At 44.3% G+C, this 23445-nt stretch overlaps 1 protein-coding gene across 1 annotated transcript; it reads left to right on the top strand.

Annotated features, from left to right (window-relative positions):
- On the top strand, positions 1-16233 carry LOC139382527 (N-ethylmaleimide-sensitive factor attachment protein, alpha b). Its single transcript, XM_071126625.1, has 11 exons — positions 1-194; positions 4567-4646; positions 9697-9813; positions 10130-10176; positions 11482-11559; positions 12011-12066; positions 12805-12889; positions 13083-13187; positions 13284-13352; positions 13503-13553; positions 14254-16233. The coding sequence occupies exons 1-11, from the start codon at positions 97-99 to the stop codon at positions 14353-14355; spliced, it is 888 nt and encodes a 295-aa protein (XP_070982726.1). The 5' UTR covers positions 1-96; the 3' UTR covers positions 14356-16233.
- Positions 16234-23445: the final 7212 nt, after the last annotated feature.

Raw genomic sequence — 23445 nt, 5'->3', positions numbered from 1 at the left:
AAAAAAGAAAAAATCCACAGAAGAAGAAGAAGACCAAGAACAAGACAACAACTGCTGCTTTACTACATTTCTAAAGTATACCTAGTTGTTACAAACATGGACAACTCTGGAAAAGAGAAGGAAGCCTCGGCTCTGATCGCTGAGGCTGAAAAGAAACTGAAATCGTCTCAGTCGTTTTTCGGGGCGTTGTTTGGGTGAGCATTCCAGCTAGCCAGTCTCTGGTAGTTTTGCTAAAAATCGCAAATAGTACAGTGAACAAAGTTAGGTACTGTTCGCTATTAGTTACCAACTACAATTTAACGTTTATTGTCGATGGAAAAAAAAAGTTTTATAGTATTGGTCTACTAACGTTAGTGCAATTTCCTCATCTAGCTAACAGCAGTTAGCTTAGCTAGCAAACAAGTCAACAAGGTAATTTAGCTAGCTAACTTTAGCCTGTTGGACAACAACAAAAAGTTACCTAATAACAGTTGAAATTAGGTGAGTTTTTTTGAAAGTTTTTTTTTTTTACGTGGATTAAGTTGTATTTCTATATTGGCTGGTAACACATGAGAGTAAAGTAAAATGAAACGTATTTTGATGTTTTATTTTATGGCTCCTGGTTTTCTGCCAGCAGTACAGACGGATGACGTCACTTTGGTAGGGTCATGACGACCATCTTTCAAATAGAAGTCTGCATTTCAAAAACATTGCCTTGTGGATAACTCGTTCAAAAGATATTGGGATTTTTAATCAATATCTACTTTTTATGGTGCAAAAAAAATAATCTAGTATGTATTTTATGAAAAGAAATAGGAAATATGCCTATATTTCTTTTTAAGGCCAATAAAAAAGACAGTGATACTGGTGTGTTGAGAATATTGGACTGTAGAGAACGTTTCTGCCTGTCTCAGCTGAAGTGGGTAGGAAATAATCAGCAGGGTCTCTACTAACCAAATCGGGTTAGTTTTGGAGGGGGACTGTCACCCAGCAGCATTTTGTTCTCCACTACATGGGAAAACCCTCATATTGGCTCGTAGAGAGATGTCAACAAAGACACAATGATGGACTGGCATACCTGTTCACCTAGATTAACCTAATGATGATGATCCATACCTGTTCACCTAGATTAACCTAATGATGATGATCCATACCTGTTCACCTAGATTAACCTAATGATGATGATCCATACCTGTTCACCTAGATTAACCTAATGATGATGATCCATACCTGTTCACAAGGCAAGCCTTGACATGTGCCCAAAAAAAATGCATCAAGTCAAGTCAACTGGTATCGTACCAGGAGAAACTGTGGAACGGTACTATGTTTAGAAAGACCAAAGTAATATGTGCTCTGACAAATACACAAAGAACGACTCATCTGAGTCTAAACGTCTCATTCCCGAAGACAACCAAAACGTCCATCTCCACTTCACTAAAGAGGATTATAACACATGAATGATCTTTTGAAATCACATCCTGAAGGAATAGTGTGTTCATGTCCCCTGTGGTTCTATTTTTGTTTTTTTTGAGAGTCAGGAATTAGTGTCTGTTTTGTGACAGCAAAGAGGTTAGCAGCAGCAGCAGGCTGTGTGCGACACAGTCCCTCTCCAAAATTATCCATACTTGGTTAGTAGAGACCCTAATGACTATTCCCCACCCCACTTCAGCTGAGACGGGCAGAAATGTTCTCTCTTACAAGCCAATCTGTATCCCATGTACTGTCTATTACATTGGGAGCCCCTCCAAAACTAACCCGATTTGGTTAGTAGAGACCCTGACGACTATTCCCCACCCCACTTCAGCTGAGACGGGCAGAAATGTTCTCTCTTACAAGCCAATAAGTATCCCATGTACCCTGTATTGCATTGCAGTGGGAGGAGTAAGGAATCCTCAGTATTAAACCAGTTGCCCAGCACAAAGCACAAGAGACCCATTTAAGTTCTGCAGACTCTATTGAGTAATACATTTTTTATAGTATATTTATTTTCAATATAGCCTGTCCCACACAATCAGCTTTCAGCATACCAGTATTTTATTTGTATTGATTTATTTAACCTTTATTTAACGAGGCAAGTCAGTTAAGAACAAATTCTTATTTTCAATGACGGCCTAGGAACAGTGGGTTAACTGGTCTAGGAACGGTGGATTAACTGCCTGTTCAAGGGCAGAACGACAGATTTGTACCATGTCAGCTCAGGGGTTTGAACTTGCAACCTTCCGGTTACTAATCCAACGCTCTAACCACTAGGCTACCCTGCCGCCCCTCCACTCTAACCACTAGGCTACCCTGCCGCCTCTACATTCTAACCACTAGGCTACCTGCCACCTCTACACTCTAACCACTAGGCTACCTGCCGCCCCTACACTCTAACCACTAGGCTACCCTGCCTCCTCTACACTCTAACCACTAGGCTACCTGCAGCCTCTACACTCTAACCACTAGGCTACCTGCCACCTCTACACTCTAACCACTAGGCTACCTGCCACCTCTACACTCTAACCACTAGGCTACCTGCCTCCTCTACACTCTAGCCACTAGGCTACCCTGCCTCCTCTACACTCTAGCCACTAGGCTACCCTGCCGCCTCTACACTCTAACCACTAGGCTACCCTGCCTCCTCTACACTCTAACCACTAGGTTACCCTGCCGCCTCTACACTCTAACCACTAGGCTACCTGCCTCCTCTACACTCTAACCACTAGGCTACCTGCCTGCAATACACTCTAACCACTAGGCTACCCGGCAGCCTCTACACTCTAACCACTAGGCTACCCTGCAGCCTCTACACTCTAACTACTAGGCTACCCTGCAGCCTCTACACTCTAACCACTAGGCTACCCTGTCGCCTCTACACTCTAACCACTAGGCTACCCTGTCGCCTCTACACTCTAACCACTAGGCTACCCTGCCGCCTCTACATTCTAACCACTAGGCTACCCTGCCGCCTCTACATTCTAACCACTAGGCTACCCTGCCGCCTCTACACTCTAACCACTAGGCTACCCTGCCGCCCCTACACTCTAACCACTAGGCTACCTGCCACCTCTACACTCTAACCACTAGGCTACCTGCCGCCTCTACACTCTAACCACTAGGCTACCTGCCACCTCTACACTCTAACCACTAGGCTACCCTGCCACCTCTACACTCTAACCACTAGGCTACCCTGCCACCTCTACACTCTAACCACTAGGCTACCCTGCCTCCTCTACACTCTAACCACTAGGCTACCTGCAGCCTCTACACTCTAACCACTAGGCTACCTGCCACCTCTACACTCTAACCACTAGGCTACCTGCCTCCTCTACACTCTAGCCACTAGGCTACCCTGCCTCCTCTACACTCTAGCCACTAGGCTACCCTGCCGCCTCTACACTCTAACCACTAGGCTACCCTGCCTCCTCTACACTCTAACCACTAGGCTACCCTGCCGCCTCTACACTCTAACCACTAGGCTACCTGCCTCCTCTACACTCTAACCACTAGGCTACCTGCCTGCAATACACTCTAACCACTAGGCTACCCGGCAGCCTCTACACTCTAACCACTAGGCTACCCTGCCGCCTCTACACTCTAACCACTAGGCTACCTGCCACCTCTACACTCTAACCACTAGGCTACCCTGCCTCCTCTACACTCTAACCACTAGGCTACCCTGCCACCTCTACACTCTAACCACTAGGCTACCCTGTCGCCCCTACACTCTAACCACTAGGCTACCCTGCCTCCTCTCCACTCTAACCACTAGGCTACCCTGCCACCTCTACACTCTAACCACTAGGCTACCCTGCCGCCCCTCCACTCTAACCACTAGGCTACCCTGCCACCTCTACACTCTAACCACTAGGCTACCCTGTCGCCCCTACACTCTAACCACTAGGCTACCCTGCCTCCTCTCCACTCTAACCACTAGGCTACCCTGCCACCTCTACACTCTAACCACTAGGCTACCCTGTCGCCCCCTATTTGTGTAAACTTACAAAGAAATGCTGGTATAAATAATACAATAGTCAAAATAAAATGTATTAAATTATCCCCTTCGGTGCTAGAATGTAAAAAAATATGTGATATTCCCAAAGTTAGGAAGTCTTTGACACTTATTTTGAAAAATAATAAAATATTCTGCGACTATACAGCCAGCATGATATGCTGCTATTGTGAAATGACTTCACAGCCTGTCCATCATCAGCTGCTTTGGAAATGATGATAGGGTCTTATGTTAGGGTCTGGCTGTTACATTCTGTTCCCCATTCCACTACTGAAGACCTTTTTTGTCTTCACATTTTATTGTAAACATCAACAATGATTTCTTACTCATAATGTTTCTCAATCATACGACTGCCTCGGGTTGGTTAGTTAATAGCTCTAATTAATGATAATTGTTGTTGTCATCTCATGCACACATTTTAACTGCTATTCTGACAGTAGTTTTTTTTTTTTTTTACCAATACACTCAGTGATTATACTTGACAATGTTTTAAACGAAGCCTATACCGTATGGCTGTTCCTACACTGTGTTACCAGTCCTGATACCACCTGTTTAGTGCCTCTGGCTCACTGCTTACTCTTCTTCTGTTGATGCAGAGGCTCATCCAAGATGGAGGAGGCCTGTGATATGTACGCCAGGGCTGCCAACATGTACAAGATGGCGAAGAACTGGTGTGGTGAGGAACACTGTCTTGTAGCTCTATAGAACTGGTGTGTGTGTGTGGGGGTGGGGGGGGGACACTGTCTTGTAACCATATAGAACTGGTGGGGGGGGGTGGGGGGGGGGGACACTGTCTTGTAACTATATAGAACTGGTGTGGGGGGGGGGAACACTGTCTTGTAACTATATAGAACTGGTGGGGGGACACACACACTGTCTTGTAACCATATAGAACTGGTGGGGGGGTGACACACTGTCTTGTAACCATATAGAACTGGTGTGGGGGGGGACACACTGTCTTGTAACCATATAGAACTGGTGTGGGGGGGAACACTGTCTTGTAGCCATATAGAACTGGTGTGGGGGGGGGCACTGACCAGTGAGATATACCTGCTGGAGCGCGTGCTACGGGTGTGTGTTGTTATGGTGACCAGTGAGCTGAGATAAGGCGGAGCTTTACCTAGCCAAGACTTGTAGATGACCTGGAGCCAGAGGGTTCTGGCGACGAGTATGAAGCGAGGACCTGCCAACGAGAGCGTACAGGTCGTAGCGGTCGGTAGTATATGGGGCTTTGGTGACAAAACGGATGGCACTGTGATAGACTGCGTCCATATAGAATCGATTTGGCGAGAATACGACTTTTTATCCATATAGATGCGGTAGTGAGGTCAATGGAACGCGACCAAAACAATGGGAATGAAACAGGTGTTGGAAAGATTCTGAATCACCTCATCTAGGTTATTGTCTCTATGTTGAGGTAAAAATCAGAATATATAACGCTCGTATGGATGTCATCGTCACCAATCAACCGCATTGCAGTTTAAAAAACGACTGGCTACCACCACCCAATTTTATTCATGCTAGCTATGCTATGCTACCAGTTTATATACGAAAAGGAGTTAGCATTTTAGCAGTCACTTCTTCTTCTAAACTCCTAAGGCGGCACGATTTGAATTCGGATAACAGCGTACCGTTAGATGCCGGTGAGGAGAGAAAGGGCCCCTCCTCGCCATAGCTCCATCGTAGGCAGAATGAGCGTCGGAGAAACACAAGCGATGCTAGTTTTAACGACAATGTCGATTTTGGTGCCAAAGAAGAAGGATCTTCAAGTGGATACGGCTGCATTGTCATAGTGGATACGACTGTGTTGTCATAGTGGATACGGCTGCGTTGTGTTAGTGGATATGGCTGCGTTGTCATAGTGGATACGGCTGCGTTGTCATAGTGGATACGGCTGCGTTGTGATCGTGGATACGGCTGCGTTGTCATAGTGGATACGGCTGCGTTGTGATAGTGGATACGGCAGCGTTGTCATAGTGGATACGGTTGTGTTAGTGGATACGGCTGCGTCGTCATAGTGGATACAGCTGCGTTGTCATAGTGGATACGGCTGCGTTGTCATAGTGGATACAGCAGCGTTGTCATAGTGGATACGGTTGTGTTAGTGGATACGGCTGCGTCGTCATAGTGGATACGGCTGCGTCGTCATAGTGGATACGGCTGCGTCGTCATAGTGGATACGGCTGCGTCGTCATAGTGGATACGGCTGCGTCGTGATAGTGGATACGGCTGCGTTGTCATAGTGGATACGGCTGCGTTGTCATAGTGGATACGGCTGCGTTGTCATAGTGGATACGGCTGCGTTGTCATAGTGGATACGGCTGCGTTGTCATAGTGGATACGGCAGCGTTGTCATAGTGGATACGGCAGCGTTGTCATAGTGGATACGGCAGCGTTGTGATAGTGGATACGGCAGCGTTGTCATAGTGGATACGGCAGCGTTGTCATAGTGGATACGGCAGCGTTGTGATAGTGGATACGGCTGCGTTGTCATAGTGGATGTAGTGCATTCAAAGTATTCAGACCCTTTACTGAAGCACCTTTGATTACAGCCTCGAGTCTTCTTGGGTATGACACAACAAGCTTGGCACATCTGTATTTGGGGAGTTTCTCCCATTCTTCTCTGCAGATCCTCTCAAGCTCTGTCAGGTTGGATTGGGAGCGTCGCTGCACAGCTATTTTCAGGTCTCTCCAGAGATGTTCGATCGGGTTCAGGTCCGGGCTCTGGCTGGGCTACTCAAGGACATTCAGAGACTTGTCCCAAAGTCACGCTTGCGTTGTCTTGGCTGTGTACTCTGTTCATCTTTGCTTCAATCCTGACTAGTCTCCCAGTCCTTCCCTTTGGAAAAACCTCCCCATAGCATGATGCTGCCACCATTATGCTTCACCGTAGGGATGGTTCCAGGTTTCCTCCAGATGTGACACTTGGCATTCAGGCCAAAGAGTTTAATCTTGGTTTCATCAGACCAGAGAATCTTGTTTCTCATGGTCTGAGAGTCTTTAGGTGCCTTTTGGAAAACGCCAAGTTGTCTGTCATGTGCCTTTTACTGAGGAGTGGCTTCCATCTGGCCGCTCTACCATAAAGGCCTGATTGGTGCAGTGCTGCAGAGATGGGAGAACCTCCTGGAAGGTTCTTCCAACTCCACAGAGGAGCCATCTCTGTCAGAGTGACCATCAGGTTCTTGGTCACCTCCCTAACCAAGGCCCTTCTCCCCAGATTGCTCAGTTTGGCCGGTCTGCCAGCTCTAGGAAGAGTCTTGGTGGTTCCAAACTTCTCCCATTTAAGAATGATGGAGGCCACTGTGTTCTTGAGGACCTTAAATGCTGCAGAAATGTTTTGGTACCCTTCCCCAGATCTGTACCACGTCTCAATCCTGTCTCGGAGCTCTATGGACAATTCCTTCAACCTCATGGCTTGGTTTTTGCTCTGACATGCACTGTCAACTGTGGGACCTTATATAGACAGGTGTGTGCCTTTCCAAATCATGTCCAATCAATTGAATTACCACAGGTGGACTCCAATCAAGTTGTAGAAACATCTCAAGGATGATCAATGGAAACAGGATGCACCTGAGCTCAATTTCTAGTCTCATAGCAAAAGGGTTTGAATACTTAGGTAAATAAGGTATTTCTGTTTATTATTTGTAATACATTTCTAAACCTGTTTTCACTTTGTCATTATTGTGTGTAGATTAGTAATTTTGTTGTAATTAATTTTATAAGGCTGTAACGTTACAAAATGTGTGGGGGGGAAGTCAAGGGGTCTGAATTGGATAATGTGTCTGTATTGTGATAGTAGGATAATGTGTCTGTATTGTGATAGTTGGATAATGTGTCTGTATTGTGATAGTAGGATAATGTGTCTGTGTTGTGATAGTTGGATAATGTGTCTGTATTGTGATAGTAGGATAATGTGTCTGTGTTGTGATAGTTGGATAATGTGTCTGTATTGTGATAGTAGGATAATGTGTCTGTGTTGTGATAGTTGGATAATGTGTCTGTATTGTGATAGTAGGATAATGTGTCTGTATTGTGATAGTAGGATAATGTGTCTGTATTGTGATAGTTGGATAATGTGTCTGTGTTGTGATAGTAGGATAATGTGTCTGTTGTGATAGTTGGATAATGTGTCTGTATTGTGATAGTTGGATAATGTGTCTGTATTGTGATAGTTGGTTGTGATAGTAGGATAATGTGTCTGTGTTGTGATAGTAGGATAATGTGTCTGTGTTGTGATAGTAGGATAATGTGTCTGTATTGTGATAGTAGGATAATGTGTCTGTATTGTGATAGTTGGATAATGTGTCTGTATTGTGATAGGTGGTTGTGAGAGTAGGATAATGTCTGTATTGTGATAGTTGGTTGTGATAGTAGGATAATATGTCTGTATTGTGATAGGTGGTTGTGAGAGTAGGATAATGTCTGTATTGTGATAGTTGGATAATGTGTCTGTTGTGATAGTTGGATAATGTGTCTGTATTGTGATAGTTGGATAATGTGTCTGTATTGTGATAGGTGGTTGTGATAGTAGGATATTATGTCAGTGTTGTGATAGTTGGATAATGTGTCTGTATTGTGATAGTTGGTTGTGATAGTAGGATATTATGTCTGTGTTGTGATAGTTGGATAATATGTCTGTGTTGTGATAGTTGGATAATGTGTCTGTGTTGTGATAGTTGGATAATGTGTCTGTGTTGTGATAGTTGGATAATGTGTCTGTGTTGTGATAGTTGGATAATGTGTCTGTATTGTGATAGGTGGTTGTGAGAGTAGGATAATGTCTGTATTGTGATAGGTGGTTGTGAGAGTAGGATAATGTCTGTATTGTGATAGTTGGATAATGTGTCTGTATTGTGATAGTTGGTTGTGATAGTAGGATATTATGTCTGTGTTGTGATAGTTGGATAATGTGTCTGTGTTGTGATAGTAGGATAATATGTCTGTGTTGTGATAGTTGGATAATGTGTCTGTTGTGATAGTTGGATAATGTGTCTGTGTTGTGATAGTAGGATAATGTGTCTGTATTGTGATAGTTGGATAATGTGTCTGTATTGTGATAGTTGGTTGTGATAGTAGGATAATATGTCTGTGTTGTGATAGTTGGATAATGTGTCTGTATTGTGATAGTTGGATAATGTGTATGTGTTGTGATAGTTGGATAATGTGTCTGTGTTGTGATAGTTGGATAATGTGTCTGTGTTGTGATAGTAGGATAATGTGTCTGTGTTGTGATAGTTGGATAATGTGTCTGTGTTGTGATAGTAGGATAATGTGTCTGTGTTGTGATAGTTGGATAATGTGTCTGTGTTGTGATAGTTGGATAATGTGTCTGTATTGTGATAGTTGGTTGTGATAGTTGGATAATGTGTCTGTATTGTGATAGTTGGTTGTGATAGTTGGATAATGTGTCTGTATTGTGATAGTAGGATAATGTGTCTGTATTGTGATAGTTGGTTGTGAGAGTAGGATAATGTCTGTATTGTGATAGGTGGTTGTGAGAGTAGGATAATGTCTGTATTTTAATAGTTGGATAATGTGTCTGTATTGTGATAGTTGGATAATGTGTCTGTATTGTGATAGTTGGTTGTGATAGTTGGATAATATGTCTGTATTGTGATAGTTGGATAATATGTCTGTATTGTGATAGTTGGATAATGTGTCTGTGGTGTGATAGTTGGATAATGTGTCTGTATTGTGATAGTTGGATAATGTGTCTGTGTTTCCAGCTGCAGGTAATGCGTTCTCCCAGGCGGCCCGGCTCCACCTGCAGATGCAGAGTAAACACGATGCTGCTACTAACTTCATAGACGCTGGAAACGCCTTCAAAAAAGCTGACCCACAAGGTATTCCACGGTCTCTCCCTCTCTCTCTCTCTGTGTATCTCACCATGGACTTTACAACCATTACCTCCCATGTTAGGGCTGTCTTTACCCTACCACTGTAGACACTCAACTGTTCTTTCAGCATTTGGTTAATGTTTCATTTCTTCTGAGAAACATTATTCCCCTCCCCTCCTACCACCGTAGACCAAACGCTAAGAGGGCAGTTAATGTTTCTCCAAAGAAATTAAACATTATCTTGGTATTTTCCTGCAGATCAGAGTGAATAAAAGGGGTCTCTCTGTGAGTTGATAATGCATCTGATGTATCCTCCCTACAGAGGCAATCAACTGTCTGAACCGAGCCATCGAGATCTACACAGACATGGTGAGAAGTGTTAGTATGGATGGAGGCCTGATGATATACCCTCCTCTTTGACTGTACCTATTGGTTCAACACAGTAAAACAATGGGCAGCGTGTATCTGAAGCACAGTAGCATAGAGAGCTGATATGAGCCTAGGTCTGGTGTTCTGTTGCTTCTCTCATCCTTCTTTTTGGTTCCCCTTTCTGTTTCCTCTGTTTTCCTCCTCCCTTTCTGCTCTCTGTTTCCTCCCTCCCTTTCTGCTTCCTCTGTTTTTCCTCCTCCCTTTCTGCTTCCTCTGTTTTTCCTCCTCCCTTTCTGCTTCCTCTGTTTTCACCCCTCCCTTTCTGCTTCCTCTGTTTTCCCCCCTCCCTTTCTGCTTCCTCTGTTTTCCCCCCTCCCTTTCTGCTTCCTCTGTTTTCCTCCTCCCTTTCTGCTTCCTCTGTTTTTCCTCCTTCCTTTCTGCTTCCTCTGTTTTTCCTCCTCCCTTTCTGCTTCCTCTGTTTTCACCCCTCCCTTTCTGCTTCCTCTGTTTTCCCCCCTCCCTTTCTGCTTCCTCTGTTTTTCCCCCTCCCTTTCTGCTTCCTCTGTTTTTCCCTTCCCTTTCTGCTTCCTCTGTTTTCCCCCCTCCCTTTCTGCTTCCTCTGTTTTCCCCCCTCCCTTTCTGCTTCCTCTGTTTTCCCCCCTCCCTTTCTGCTTCCTCTGTTTTCCCCCCTCCCTTTCTGCTTCCTCTGTTTTCCCCCCTCCCTTTCTGCTTCCTCTGTTTTCCCCCCTCCCTTTCTGCTTCCTCTGTTTTCCCCCCTCCCTTTCTGCTCTCTCTGTTTCCCCCCTCCCTTTCGTCTTCCTCTGTTTTCCCCCCTTCCTTTCTGCTTCCTCTGTTTCCCCCCCTCCCTTTCTGCTCTCTCTGTTTCCCCCCTCCCTTTCTGCTTCCTCTGTTTCCCCCCTCCCTTTCGTCTTCCTCTGTTTTCCCCCCTCCCTTTCTGCTTCCTCTGTTTTTCCCCTCCCTTTCTGCTTCCTCTGTTTTCCCCCCTCCCTTTCCGCTTCCTCTGTTTCCCCCCTCCCTTTCTGCTTCCTCTGTTTCCCCCCTCCCTTTCGTCTTCCTCTGTTTTCCCCCTCCCTTTCGTCTTCCTCTGTTTTCCCCTCCCTTTCTGCTCTCTCTGTTTCCCCCCTCCCTTTCTGCTTCCTCTGTTTCTCCCCTCCCTTTCGTCTTCCTCTGTTTTTCCCTTCCCTTTCTGCTTCCTCTGTTTTCCCCCCTCCCTTTCTGCTTCCTCTGTTTTCCCCCTCCCTTTCGTCTTCCTCTGTTTTCCCCCTGTCTATTTGGACTCATTAGGGACGGTTCACCATCGCAGCCAAACATCACATCTCCATCGCAGAGATCTACGAGACAGAGCTGGTGGACATTGATACGGTCAGATCTATGGGGCCCGGTCAAAAGTAGTGCATTTATATAGGGATTTGGGGGGGGGACACAGCCTGTATCTGTCCTCCAGCTAGCCTTTTATATAGGGATGGGGGGGGGAGGGGACTGTGGGTCAGGTGTGAGGGGGGGGCTGTGTGGGTCAGGTGTGAGGGGGGGGCTGTGTGGGTCAGGTGTGAGGGGGGTGGCTGTGTGGGTCAGGTGTGAGGTGGGGGACTGTGGGTCTGGTGTGAGGGGGGTCTGTGTGGGTCAGGTGTGAGGGGGGGGACTGTGTGGGTCAGGTGTGAGGGGGGAACTGTTTGGGTCAGGTGTGAGGGGGGGACTGTGTGCGTGAGAAGGGGGGGGGTTGTGTGGGTCAGGTGTGATGGGGGGGACTGTGTGGGTCAGGTGTGGGGGGGGACTGTGCGGGACAGGCATGTCTAAATGTTGTCTCTGTCTGCAGGCTATAGCTCACTATGAACAGGCAGCAGACTACTACAAAGGAGAAGAGTCCACAAGGTAGAACCACAGACAATATATTCATCATTTTTGGGGGAAAGGTATTTTTTTAAGGATTATGGTATTCCCAATCCTTAATCGTGTAGCTTAATTAAAGAGCTTGAACAGTGTTGGGGAGGGGGGGTCGAAGGGCAGTGGTCTGGATTCCAACCCACTCCGACTCTGGCATACATGTGCCGGGGTCAGCAGCTCCTACCGCTGGCCCACACATCATCTCTGTAGGGTTTTATATCTATGGTGGGAGCTACAGAGAGACAGAAATGTAATGAATAGAGCCCACGTGACCCCTTACTGTGAGCCCACGTGACCCCTTACTGTGAGCCCACGTGACCCCTTACTGTGAGCCCACGTGACCCCTTACTGTGAGCCCACGTGACCCCTTACTGTGAGCCCACGTGACTCCTTACTGTGAGCCCACGTGACCCCTTACTGTGAGCCCACGTGACCCCTTACTGTGAGCCCACGTGACCCCTTACCGTGAGCTTATTGAGACCCTGTTATATTTGGGCTGTTCTGTCCTACTCAATCAGACCCTGTTATATTTGGGCTGTTCTGTCCTACTCAATCAGACCCTGTTATATTTGGGCTGTTCTGTCCTACTGAATCAGACCCTGTTATATTTGGGATGTTCTGTCCTACTGAATCAGACCCTGTTATATTTGGGCTGTATGTTTTGTGACTGGTTGTCATAATTACTCTCTCTCTCCCTCTACCTCCCCTTTCTCCATGTCCTCTCAGCTCTGCTAACAAGTGCCTTCTGAAGGTGGCTGTCTATGCAGCTCAACTGGAACAGTACCAGAAGGCCATAGAGATCTATGAACAGGTGAGATCTATGAACAGGTGAGATCTATGAACAGGTGAGATCTATGAACAGGTGAGATCTATGAACAGGTGAGATCTGTCAACAGGTGAGATCTGTCAACAGGTGAGATCTGTCAATGACAGTGATGCGGAGGAGGCACTTCCTTGTAAATATGTTTTATGTAATATTGTGTGTGTGTGTGTTTGTATTAAAGGTTGGGACCAATGCGATGGACAGCACGTTGCTGAAGTACAGCGCTAAGGATTACTTCTTCAAGGCAGCTCTCTGCCACTTCTGTGTGGACATGCTCAATGCCAAAGTAAGCCCTAAAACGGACTTCTGTCTGTTTCAAATCCTCCACGAGGTTTCTAGGTTTCTTCTCTTGACTAAACAACCCCTATATCCTGCCATCTAGCTGGCCTTGCAGAAGTACGAAGAAATGTTCCCTGCCTTCTCAGATTCTCGTGAATGTAAACTGCTGAAGGTAAGGAAGTGGGTTGTGTCTGTTTAGTCTTATCTAACCCCTCATCTTTACCAAGCTCATCCACTTTTTTTTTTGTGTCTTTTCTCATAAGGCCTTTCAACTCCACACTATATGTTTTCTGATAGAATAAATGTCTTTATTTCTCTGCAGAAACTTCTAGATGCGTGTGAAGAACAGAATGTGGATGTATATACTGATGCCGTGAGTAGTACTCTCAGAGTGTTGTTTTGTGTCTTTATTTGTGAATGAGGAAGTCATTACTGAAGTCATGCAAATGCATGAAAAGACCGCAAACGCTGAACCGTCACTGAGGAAGTCCGACATGAACTAAAACTGGAACCATTTTGAACAAGAAAATGAAATAACTACCAGTTTCTAGGAATTGAACTTGTTTTCTTGTCTCTCCCTCCCCATCCTTCTCCTCATCGCTCTTTCTTTCTGTCTGTCTCCTCTCTCCCTCCCCATCCTTCTCCTCATCGCTCTGTCTGTCTCCTCTCTCCCTCCCCATCCTTCTCCTCATCGCTCTCTGTCTCCTCTCTCCCTCCCCATCCTTCTCCTCATCGCTCTGTCTGTCTCCTCTCTCCCTCCCCATCCTTCTCCTCATCGCTCTCTGTCTCCTCTCCCCCTCCACATCTCTCTCTGTCTCCTCTCTCCCTCCCCATCCTTCTCATCGCTCTTTCTCTCTGTCTGTCCTTCTCGGCCTCATCTCCCCCTCCACATCTCTGTCTGTCTCCTCTCCCCCTCCACATCTCTCTCTGTCTCCTCTCCCCCTCCACATCTCTTTCTCTCCTCTCCCCCTCCACATCTCTCTCTGTCTCCTCTCTCTTTCTGTCTTTCTTGGCCTCCTCTCCCCCTCCATCTCTGTCTGTCTCCATCCCCTCTCCCTCTCCCTCTCTCTCAGGTGAAGGAATATGACACTATCTCTAGGTTGGACCAGTGGCTGACCACTATGCTCCTCCGCATCAAGAAGACCATAGAGGAAGACGAGAGTGACCTGCGTTAATGGCCTTAATGTCACTAGACACCTAACCCCCCCCCCCCCCACACCCCACCCTAAACCCCTATATCCATTTCTCAGACCAAAACCTCATCCATACCTAGGGCTGTTAAGACCGTATTACCACCTCCCCAGCAGTCACCAGTCATGATTGCAGTCAAATTCCCCATGAGTCAAGGTAAAACTAGGCTTCTCCAAAACTGAGCTGTGTGATGCCGCTGATGGTAATTGGTACTCGGCGCTCTATTGTCCCTGTAATCACTTAATGCAAATACAGTGGAGAATCAAATCAAACACTTCCTGATAGCCCTGGCAGTCAAGAGTTGAGTGGAATAGGATCACCTGTTGGGCAGCGAGAGCCAGCTCCTCATAGCTGGTTGATGCATGGAGTTAAATATGTGCTCTGTTGGGGCAACATTTCTACAGCCTATGTTATGCAAATTGCGTGAGAAAAAAAGTTTTGATGGCCTCTGTTAAAAAGAGTAGGATCCTATCAGCTTTCTATTTATTTCTCAACTTTCTTAATATTATTAAGCACGTTACAACCAGAGTCGTCTACCTGGCTGTCATGAAATTGAACCATGGGAAAAGCGTCCGCCATTTGCCATTCAAGTGCATACAGATTACTTTTTTTAATTGCCTGTTCAGACCGGTGCATGTTAATGGGCCCTTCTAAATCAGAACTCGTTTCACACACATTATTTAGTATTTGTAAAGATAAAATTAAATGGTAAATAGTCTGATCGGGTGAAAATATTAATCACCTGGGAATGATGCCCAAATTATTATATAAAAAAATTATTCATTAATGAATTTATGGTGATAGAGTCGGCTATATTGAATGAATTAGACTTTCTTTTTTTTCTTACAAAAAAAAATGTAGACGTTCCAGTAGAAGCACGACAACGATGGTCCACGTCAGTGGTCGGCCCGGAGAGATGCTTAACGTGTTTATCTTCATTAACGGTCCATTTAGTGTGAGAGCCTCAGTTATTAGCACTTACCAGTTGACAAAATGTAATGACCGTCACAGCCCTACCCTAGGGTTTCCTAAACTCGGTCCTCCGGACCACAAGGGGGGGCATTTTTTGTTTTTTGCACTACACAGCTGATTTTTAAAATAACCAACTAAGCATCCAGCTTTAATCATTTTGAATGTGTTGTGTAGTGCCAGGGGGTCCCGAGGACCGAGTTAGGGTAACGCTGCCACCCCCCCCCCCCCCCCCCCCCCCAGTGTATCTCATCTTGCCTTTGCAGTGTATCTCATCTTGCCTTTGCAGTGTAGCTCATCTTGCCTTTGCAGTGTAGCTCATCTTGCCTTTGCAGTGTAGCTCATCTTGCCTTTGCAGCGTATCTCATCTTGCCTTTGCAGCGTATCTCATCTTGCCTTTGCAGTGTAGCTCCTCTCATCACCCCGGTGTTGATCAGGTCATCAACGCTAGTCCTAGTGCCTCTCCTGTTCTGCTGAACATGGTGCAAAACTGTACCACCGGCAGTGATGGCTGTGGCCATCAGACGCTAATCAGAACACTAACTTGTGGACTGTACCATAGTGGGAGAGTTACTGCAGAGTGCCTTTCAGAATGAAACCAGACAATCATGATGTGCTGTGGACTGCACACGACAAAGGGCAGAGCTAATCGGAAGGGGAATGTCCCTGATTAAAACCTGTACTCTTTCTACTTTGGGACACCTCAGGAATGCTGGACTGCTGAACCCGATTTGAGGAAATGCATGTATTCACACAGTGGCCTTGAAAGACCTTTAATATTGATAATAAAATGTAATTTACAAAGTATTTTTAAACAAGGTTACAGATATAAATTAATAAATTACCCATACAGATAATAACCTAGTTATGGTTTTAAAATTCATTTTTTTGCAGTTTTCCCATTTCTATTCCAATTTTCTTATTTCTTTACAGAGGAGCACTATAGCAATGATATAAATGAATAAATTACCCATACAGAAAATAACCTAGTTATGGTTTTAAAATTCATTTTTTTGCAGTTTTCCCATTTCTATTCCAATTTTCTTATTTCTTTACAGAGGAGCACTATAGCAATGATATAAATGAATAAATTACCCATACAGAAAATAACCTAGTTATGGTTTTAAAATTCATTTTTTTGCAGTTTTCCCATTTCTATTCCAATTTTCTTTATTTCTTTATTTTCCTTCAATGCTACTTGTGTTTTATGTCCATTCACCTCCTCTCTCCTTTGTGTTACCGACTATACTAGCTTACTATACTTTAAAAAGCATTTTTTTTTAATTGGGAAAGCTATTGATTTCAACTTATTTTGACATGTAACGATCGACAAGCTTTTGATTAAAAGACATTGTTTTAGTCCGTGTATAAGCATTGGTCTCTTTCTCTTCAATACAGACGAGATGAATTCAAACCTATAAAGAGAGAGACGGTTGTGACTCTGTAATTAAAAAAATAAAATAAAGAATTGTTGTGGAAAATAAAACGTATGATCACGTTGTTTAGACGACTCAAACTGAATTCTCCAGCTGCTCTATCGCATCCTCGGCTTGTATCTACCCCCATTTTGAAGTTAGGTCGGTAAGCAGTAGGGTTTAGATAGTTTCTTACGGGTCAACGCTAATGTCTGTGGCGTAGCGTGTTTGCCTGGAGCAAGGGGTATGGGCAGCCAGGCAACATATGCAGCTTATAAAGATGGTGGATAACGAGGGTGGGTTCATACTGAGAGAGACTCTGTCATTTCTTCAAAACAATCATCTTTTTTTCAAATCGATAAATTATTGCAATAATGAGGCTGGTCGACCCCCATCCTTGAGTGTTGGACCGAGTAACCAAACCTTTACACAAATGCAGAGTTCTTTATATAGTGGACACTAAGAATGCTCAGGAATGTTTGGTTCAATAATTCTGCCCCCCCCCCTCCCCTCATGCAGACCAAGGAGCATCATAAGCCACTCTGGGTTCATCCTATCCTTGTCCTGGGTTGTCTTAACCCCACCCTGGCTTAGTTTCCCAGATGCAAGGGCAATTTAGAGACCATGAGGGATTGTTCTACCCCCCCCCCCCCCCATACGCTAATAAAACACATTATTGTCTATGTAATGCAGTCTTTAACTAATTTTGTCGGCTCAAGACATCTCTGGTGACCATACGCCCAGATTAGCTGCAGGGAACTAGATTGGAGACCATTATAAACACAGAAGCAGGACAGAAATGTATTACTATTAGTTAAGTATTAATTGTTAATTGTTAACCATTAATAACAAATAGATCAGGTAAATACAGAATTGTTCTATCTTTGTAGCTGTGCCATTATCGAGTCTGTGACAGAATGGGAAGTGCCATTATCGAGTCTGTGACAGAATGGGCAGTGCCATTGAGGCTCTCTTTTGAAGTTCCATATGTTCTTCTTTACGATTGGCTGATCGTAGGGTCATGTCCAACAGGGTCACCAGGAGGGATTAGCCAATTTAAGTTGGAAGTCTCACCCAGTTGACTACATTAAAAATGGTGGAAGCCCTCAATGGCACTGCCCATGCTTTTTGGCCACTAGAGGCCTCTATCATTCTCTATGCATAGTTCAATTTAGCAATTGGGGGGAGTGTGTCTCTACTTGAGGTGGGGCTGCGTATTGCCCCCGCCCTGCCTAAGGTGGTTCCGTTGCCAAGACAACATGTAACATCCTCCTCTGGTTGGCAAAGGAACCTCTGTGGGGTGGGGCTAATAAGCAGATCAAATCTTAAGTTTATTTGTCACGTGCGCCGAATACAACAGGTGTAGTAGACCTCACAGTGAAATGTTACTTACAGGCGCTAACCAAAAGTGCAAAAAAGGTATTTGGTGAACAATAGGTAGGTAAAGAAATAAAACAACAGTAAAAAGACAGTAGAGAGGCTATATACAGTAGAGAGGCTATATACAGTAGAGAGGCTATATACAGTAGAGAGGCTATATACAGTAGAGAGGCTATATACAGTAGAGGCTATATACAGTAGAGAGGCTATATACAGTAGAGAGGTTATATACAGTAGAGAGGTTATATACAGTAGAGAGGTTATATACAGTAGAGAGGCTATATACAGTAGAGAGGCTATATACAGTATTGAGGCTATATACAGTAGAGAGGCTATATACAGTAGAGAGGCTATATACAGTAGAGAAGCTATATACAGTACAGTAGAGGCTATATACAGTAGAGGCTATATACAGGAGAGGCTATATACAGTACAGTAGAGAGGCTATATACAGTAGAGAGGCTATATACAGTAGAGAGGCTATATACAGTAGAGAAGCTATATACAGTACAGTAGAGAGGCTATATACAGTAGAGGCTATATACAGTAGAGAGGCTATATACAGTACAGTAGAGAGGCTCTATACAGTAGAGAGGCTATATACAGTAGAGGGGCTACATACAGTAGAGAGGCTATATACAGTAGAGAGATTATATACAGTACAGTAGAGAGGCTATATACAGTAGTGAGGCTATATACAGTAGAGGGGCTACATACAGTAGAGAGGCTATATACAGTAGAGAGGCTATATACAGTACAGTAGAGAGGCTATATACAGTAGTGAGGCTATATACAGTAGAGGCTATATACAGTAGAGGGGCTACATACAGTAGAGAGGCTATATACAGTAGAGAGGCTATATACAGTAGAGAGGCTATATACAGTAGAGAGGCTATATACAGTAGAGAAGCTATATACAGTACAGTAGAGAGGCTATATACAGTAGAGGCTATATACAGTAGAGAGGCTACATACAGTAGAGAGGCTATATACAGTACAGTAGAGAGGCTCTATACAGTAAAGAGGCTATATACAGTAGAGGGGCTACATACAGTAGAGAGGCTATATACAGTAGAGAGGCTATATACAGTACAGTAGAGAGGCTATATACAGTAGTGAGGCTATATACAGTAGAGGCTGTATACAGTAGAGGGGCTACATACAGTAGAGAGGCTATATACAGTAGAGAGGCTATAGAGAGGCTATATACAGTAGAGGCTATATACAGTAGAGACTATATACAGTAGAGGCTATATACAGTAGAGGATATATACAGTAGAGGCTATATACAGTAGAAGCTATATACAGTAGGGAGGCTATATACAGTAGAGGCTATATACAGTATATACAGTAGAGGCTATATACAGTAGAGAGCCTATATACAGGAGTGGCTATATACAGTATATACAGTAGAGGCTATATACAGTAGAGAGGCTATATACAGTATATACAGTAGAGAGCCTATATACAGGAGAGGCTATATACAGTAGAGGCTATATACAGTATATACAGTAGAGAGGCTATATACAGTAGAGGCTATATACAGTATATACAGTAGAGGCTATATACAATAGAGAGGCTATATACAGTAGAGAGGCTATAAACAGTAGAGGCTATATACAGTAGAGGGGCTATATACAGTAGAGGCTATATACAGTAGAGGCTATAAACAGTAGAGGCTATATACAGTAGAGGGGCTATATACAGTAGAGGCTATATACAGTAGAGAGGCTATAAACAGTAGAGGCTATATACAGTAGTGAGGCTATATACAGTAGACTGGTTGGTCAGGCCAATTGAGGTAGTATGTACATGAATGTATAGTTAACTATATATATATATGTATATATGATAAACAGAGAGTAGCAGCAGTGTAAAAGAGGGGTTGGGGGGGGCACACAATGCAAATAGTCCTGGTAGCCATTTGATTACCTGTTCAGGAGTCTTATGGCTTGGGGGTAAAAACTGTTGAGAAGCCTTTTTGTCCTAGACTTGGCACTCCGGTACCGCTTGCCGTGCGGTAGCAGAGAGAACAGTCTGTGGCTGGGGTCTTTGACAATTTTTAGGGTCTTCCTCTGACACCGCCTGGTGTAGAGGTCCTGGATGGCAGGCAGCTTTGCCCCAATGATGTACTGGGCCGTACGCACTACCCTCTGTAGTGCCTTGCGAGCAATTGCCGTACCAGGCAGTGATGTAACCAGGATGCTCTCGATTTTGCAGCTGTAAAACCTTTTGAGGATCTGAGGACCCATGCCGAATCGTTTTAGTTTCCTGAGGGGGAATAGGCTTGGTTGTGCCCTCTTCACGACTGTCTTGGTGTGTTTAGACCATTCTAGTTTGTGATGTGGACACCAAGGAACTTGAAGCTCTCAACCTGCTCCACTACAGCCCCATCGATGAGAATGGGGGCGTGCTCAGTCCTCATTTTCCTGTAGTCCACAATCATCTCCGTAGTCTTGGTTACGTTGAGGGATAGGTTGTTATTCTGGCACCACCCGGCCAGGTCTTTGACCTCCCTATAGGCTGGCTCGTCGTTGTTGGTGATCAGGCCTACCACTGTTGTCTCGTCTCGTGCCTGGCCATGCAGTCGTGGGTGAACAGGGAGTACAGGAGGGGACTGAGCACGCACCCCTGGGGAGCTCCAGTGTTGAGGACCTACCCTCACCACCTGGAGGCGGCTCGTCAGGAAGTCCCGGATCCAGTTCCAGAGGGAGGTGTTTAGTCCCAGGATCCTTAGCTTAGTGATGAGCTTTTGAGGGCACTATGGTGTTGAACGCTGAGCTATCGTCATGCATTCTCACATAGGTGTTCCTTTTGTCCAGGTGGGAAAGGGCAGTGTGAAGTGCAATAGAGATTGCATCATCTGTGGATCTGTTTGGGCGGTATGCAAATTGCAGTGGGTCTAGGGTTTCTGGGATGATGGTATTGATGTGAGCCATGACCGGCCTTTCAAAGCACTTCATGGCTACGGACATGAGTGCTACGGGTCTGTGTCTCACTGGCTTTAAGCACCAGCTGTCAGAGCAGCTCACAGATCACTGCACCTGCACATAGCTCATCTGTAAATTGCCCATCCAATCTACCTCATCCCCATACTGTATTTATTTATTTATTTATTTATCTTGCTCATTTGCACCCCAGTATCTCAACTTGCACATTCATCCTCTGCACATCTACCATTCCAGTGTTTATTTGCTATATTGTAATTACTTCGCCACCATGGCCTATTAATTGCCTTACCTCTCTTATCTTACCTCATTTGCACACACTGTATATAGACTTTTTCTACTGTATTATTGACTGTATGTTTGTTTTATCCCATGTGTAACTCTGTGTCGTTGTATTGTGTCACACTACTTTGCTTTATCTTGGCTAGGTCGCAGTTGCAAATGAGAACTTGTTCTCAACTAGCCTACCTGGTTAAATAAAGGTGTTCTCAACTGGCCTACCTGGTTAAATAAAGGTGTTCTCAACTAGCCTACCTGGTTAAATTAAGGTGTTCTCCACTAGCCTACCTGGTTTAATAAAGGTGTTCTCAACTGGCCTACCAGGTTAAATAAAGGTGTTCTCAACTACCCTACCAGGTTAAATAAAGGTGTTCTCAACTACCCTACCAGGTTAAATAAAGGTGTTCTCAACTACCCTACCAGGTTAAATAAAGGTGTTCTCAACTACCCTACCAGGTTAAATAAAGGTGTTCTCAACTACCCTACCAGGTTAAATAAAGGTGTTCTCAACTACCCTACCAGGTTAAATAAAGGTGTTCTCAACTACCCTACCAGGTTAAATAAAGGTGTTCTCAACTAGCCTACCAGGTTAAATAAAGGTGTTCTCAACTAGCCTACCAGGTTAAATAAAGGTGTTCTCAACTAGCCTACCAGGTTAAATAAAGGTGTTCTCAACTAGCCTACCTGGTTAAATAAAGGTGTTCTCAACTAGCCTACCAGGTTAAATAAAGGTGTTCTCAACTAGCCTACCAGGTTAAATAAAGGTGTTCTCAACTAGCCTACCTGGTTAAATAAAGGTGTTCTCAACTAGTCTACCTGGTTAAATAAAGGTGTTCTCAACTACCCTACCAGGTTAAATAAAGGTGTTCTCAACTAGCCTACCTGGTTAAATAAAGGTGTTCTCAACTAGTCTACCTGGTTAAATAAAGGTGTTCTCAACTACCCTACCAGGTTAAATAAAGGTGTTCTCAACTAGCCTACCAGGTTAAATAAAGGTGTTCTCAACTAGCCTACCAGGTTAAATAAAGGTGTTCTCAACTAGCCTACCAGGTTAAATAAAGGTGTTCTCAACTACCCTACCTGGTTAAATAAAGGTGTTCTCAACTACCCTACCAGGTTAAATAAAGGTGTTCTCAACTAGCCTACCTGGTTAAATAAAGGTGTTCTCAACTAGCCTACCAGGTTAAATAAAGGTGTTCTCAACTGGCCTACCAGGTTAAATAAAGGTGTTCTCAACTAGCCTACCTGGTTAAATAAAGGTGTTCTCAACTACCCTACCAGGTTAAATAAAGGTGTTCTCAACTACCCTACCTGGTTAAATAAAGGTGTTCTCAACTAGCCTACCTGGTTAAATAAAGGTGTTCTCAACTAGCCTACCTGGTTAAATAAAGGTGTTCTCAACTGGCCTACCTGGTTAAATAAAGGTGTTCTCAACTGGCCTACCTGGTTAAATAAAGGTGTTCTCAACTGGCCTACCTGGTTAAATAAAGGTGTTCTCAACTACCCTACCTGGTTAAATAAAGGTGTTCTCAACTACCCTACCTGGTTAAATAAAGGTGTTCTCAACTAGCCTACCTGGTTAAATAAAGGTGTTCTCAACTTGCCTACCTGGTTAAATAAAGGTGTTCTCAACTACCCTACCTGGTTAAATAAAGGTGTTCTCAACTGGCCTACCTGGTTAAATAAAGGTGTTCTCAACTGGCCTACCTGGTTAAATAAAGGTGTTCTCAACTAGCCTACCTGGTTAAATAAAGGTGAAATTAAAATAATAATAAAAAACGTCCCCCTCTGCAATTTATTTGTGCAAATGTAATAGAGACCCCCAGTGGAGGTGTCATAATACCCATAACACCTAGCGGTCAAACGTAAATGATTTCCAATCCCCATTTCCGAGAGAAATGTACAAGGTTATCAGAACAACATTCCAGGATACGTCACAAAACACAGCCCCGTATTTTAAGTGTTTCTAAAAACCCCCTATGGGAAAAATGGACGGAATCATTTCCCTCTTTTTACCGCTAGGTTTTATGGGTATTAAGACTCACACCAGTGGTATTCCATAGGCTACTTAGATGTACGAGAG

The sequence above is a fragment of the Oncorhynchus clarkii genome, chromosome 24, assembly GCF_045791955.1.
Source record: "Oncorhynchus clarkii lewisi isolate Uvic-CL-2024 chromosome 24, UVic_Ocla_1.0, whole genome shotgun sequence".
In the NCBI taxonomy this organism is placed as follows: domain Eukaryota; kingdom Metazoa; phylum Chordata; class Actinopteri; order Salmoniformes; family Salmonidae; genus Oncorhynchus; species Oncorhynchus clarkii.
Note: the sequence above shows the minus strand (reverse complement) of the source record. Positions and strands in the feature narration are given on the sequence as shown.

Bases quoted from the DNA above. Each gene is read 5' to 3' on its own strand.
- LOC139382527 (XM_071126625.1), top strand. From the start codon at position 97: ATGGACAACTCTGGAAAAGAGAAGGAAGCCTCGGCTCTGATCGCTGAG. The intron at 195-4,566 runs GTGAGCATTCCA...CTGTTGATGCAG, and splicing joins TTTTTCGGGGCGTTGTTTGG to AGGCTCATCCAAGATGGAGG. The intron at 12,890-13,082 runs GTGAGATCTATG...TTTGTATTAAAG, and splicing joins CCATAGAGATCTATGAACAG to GTTGGGACCAATGCGATGGA.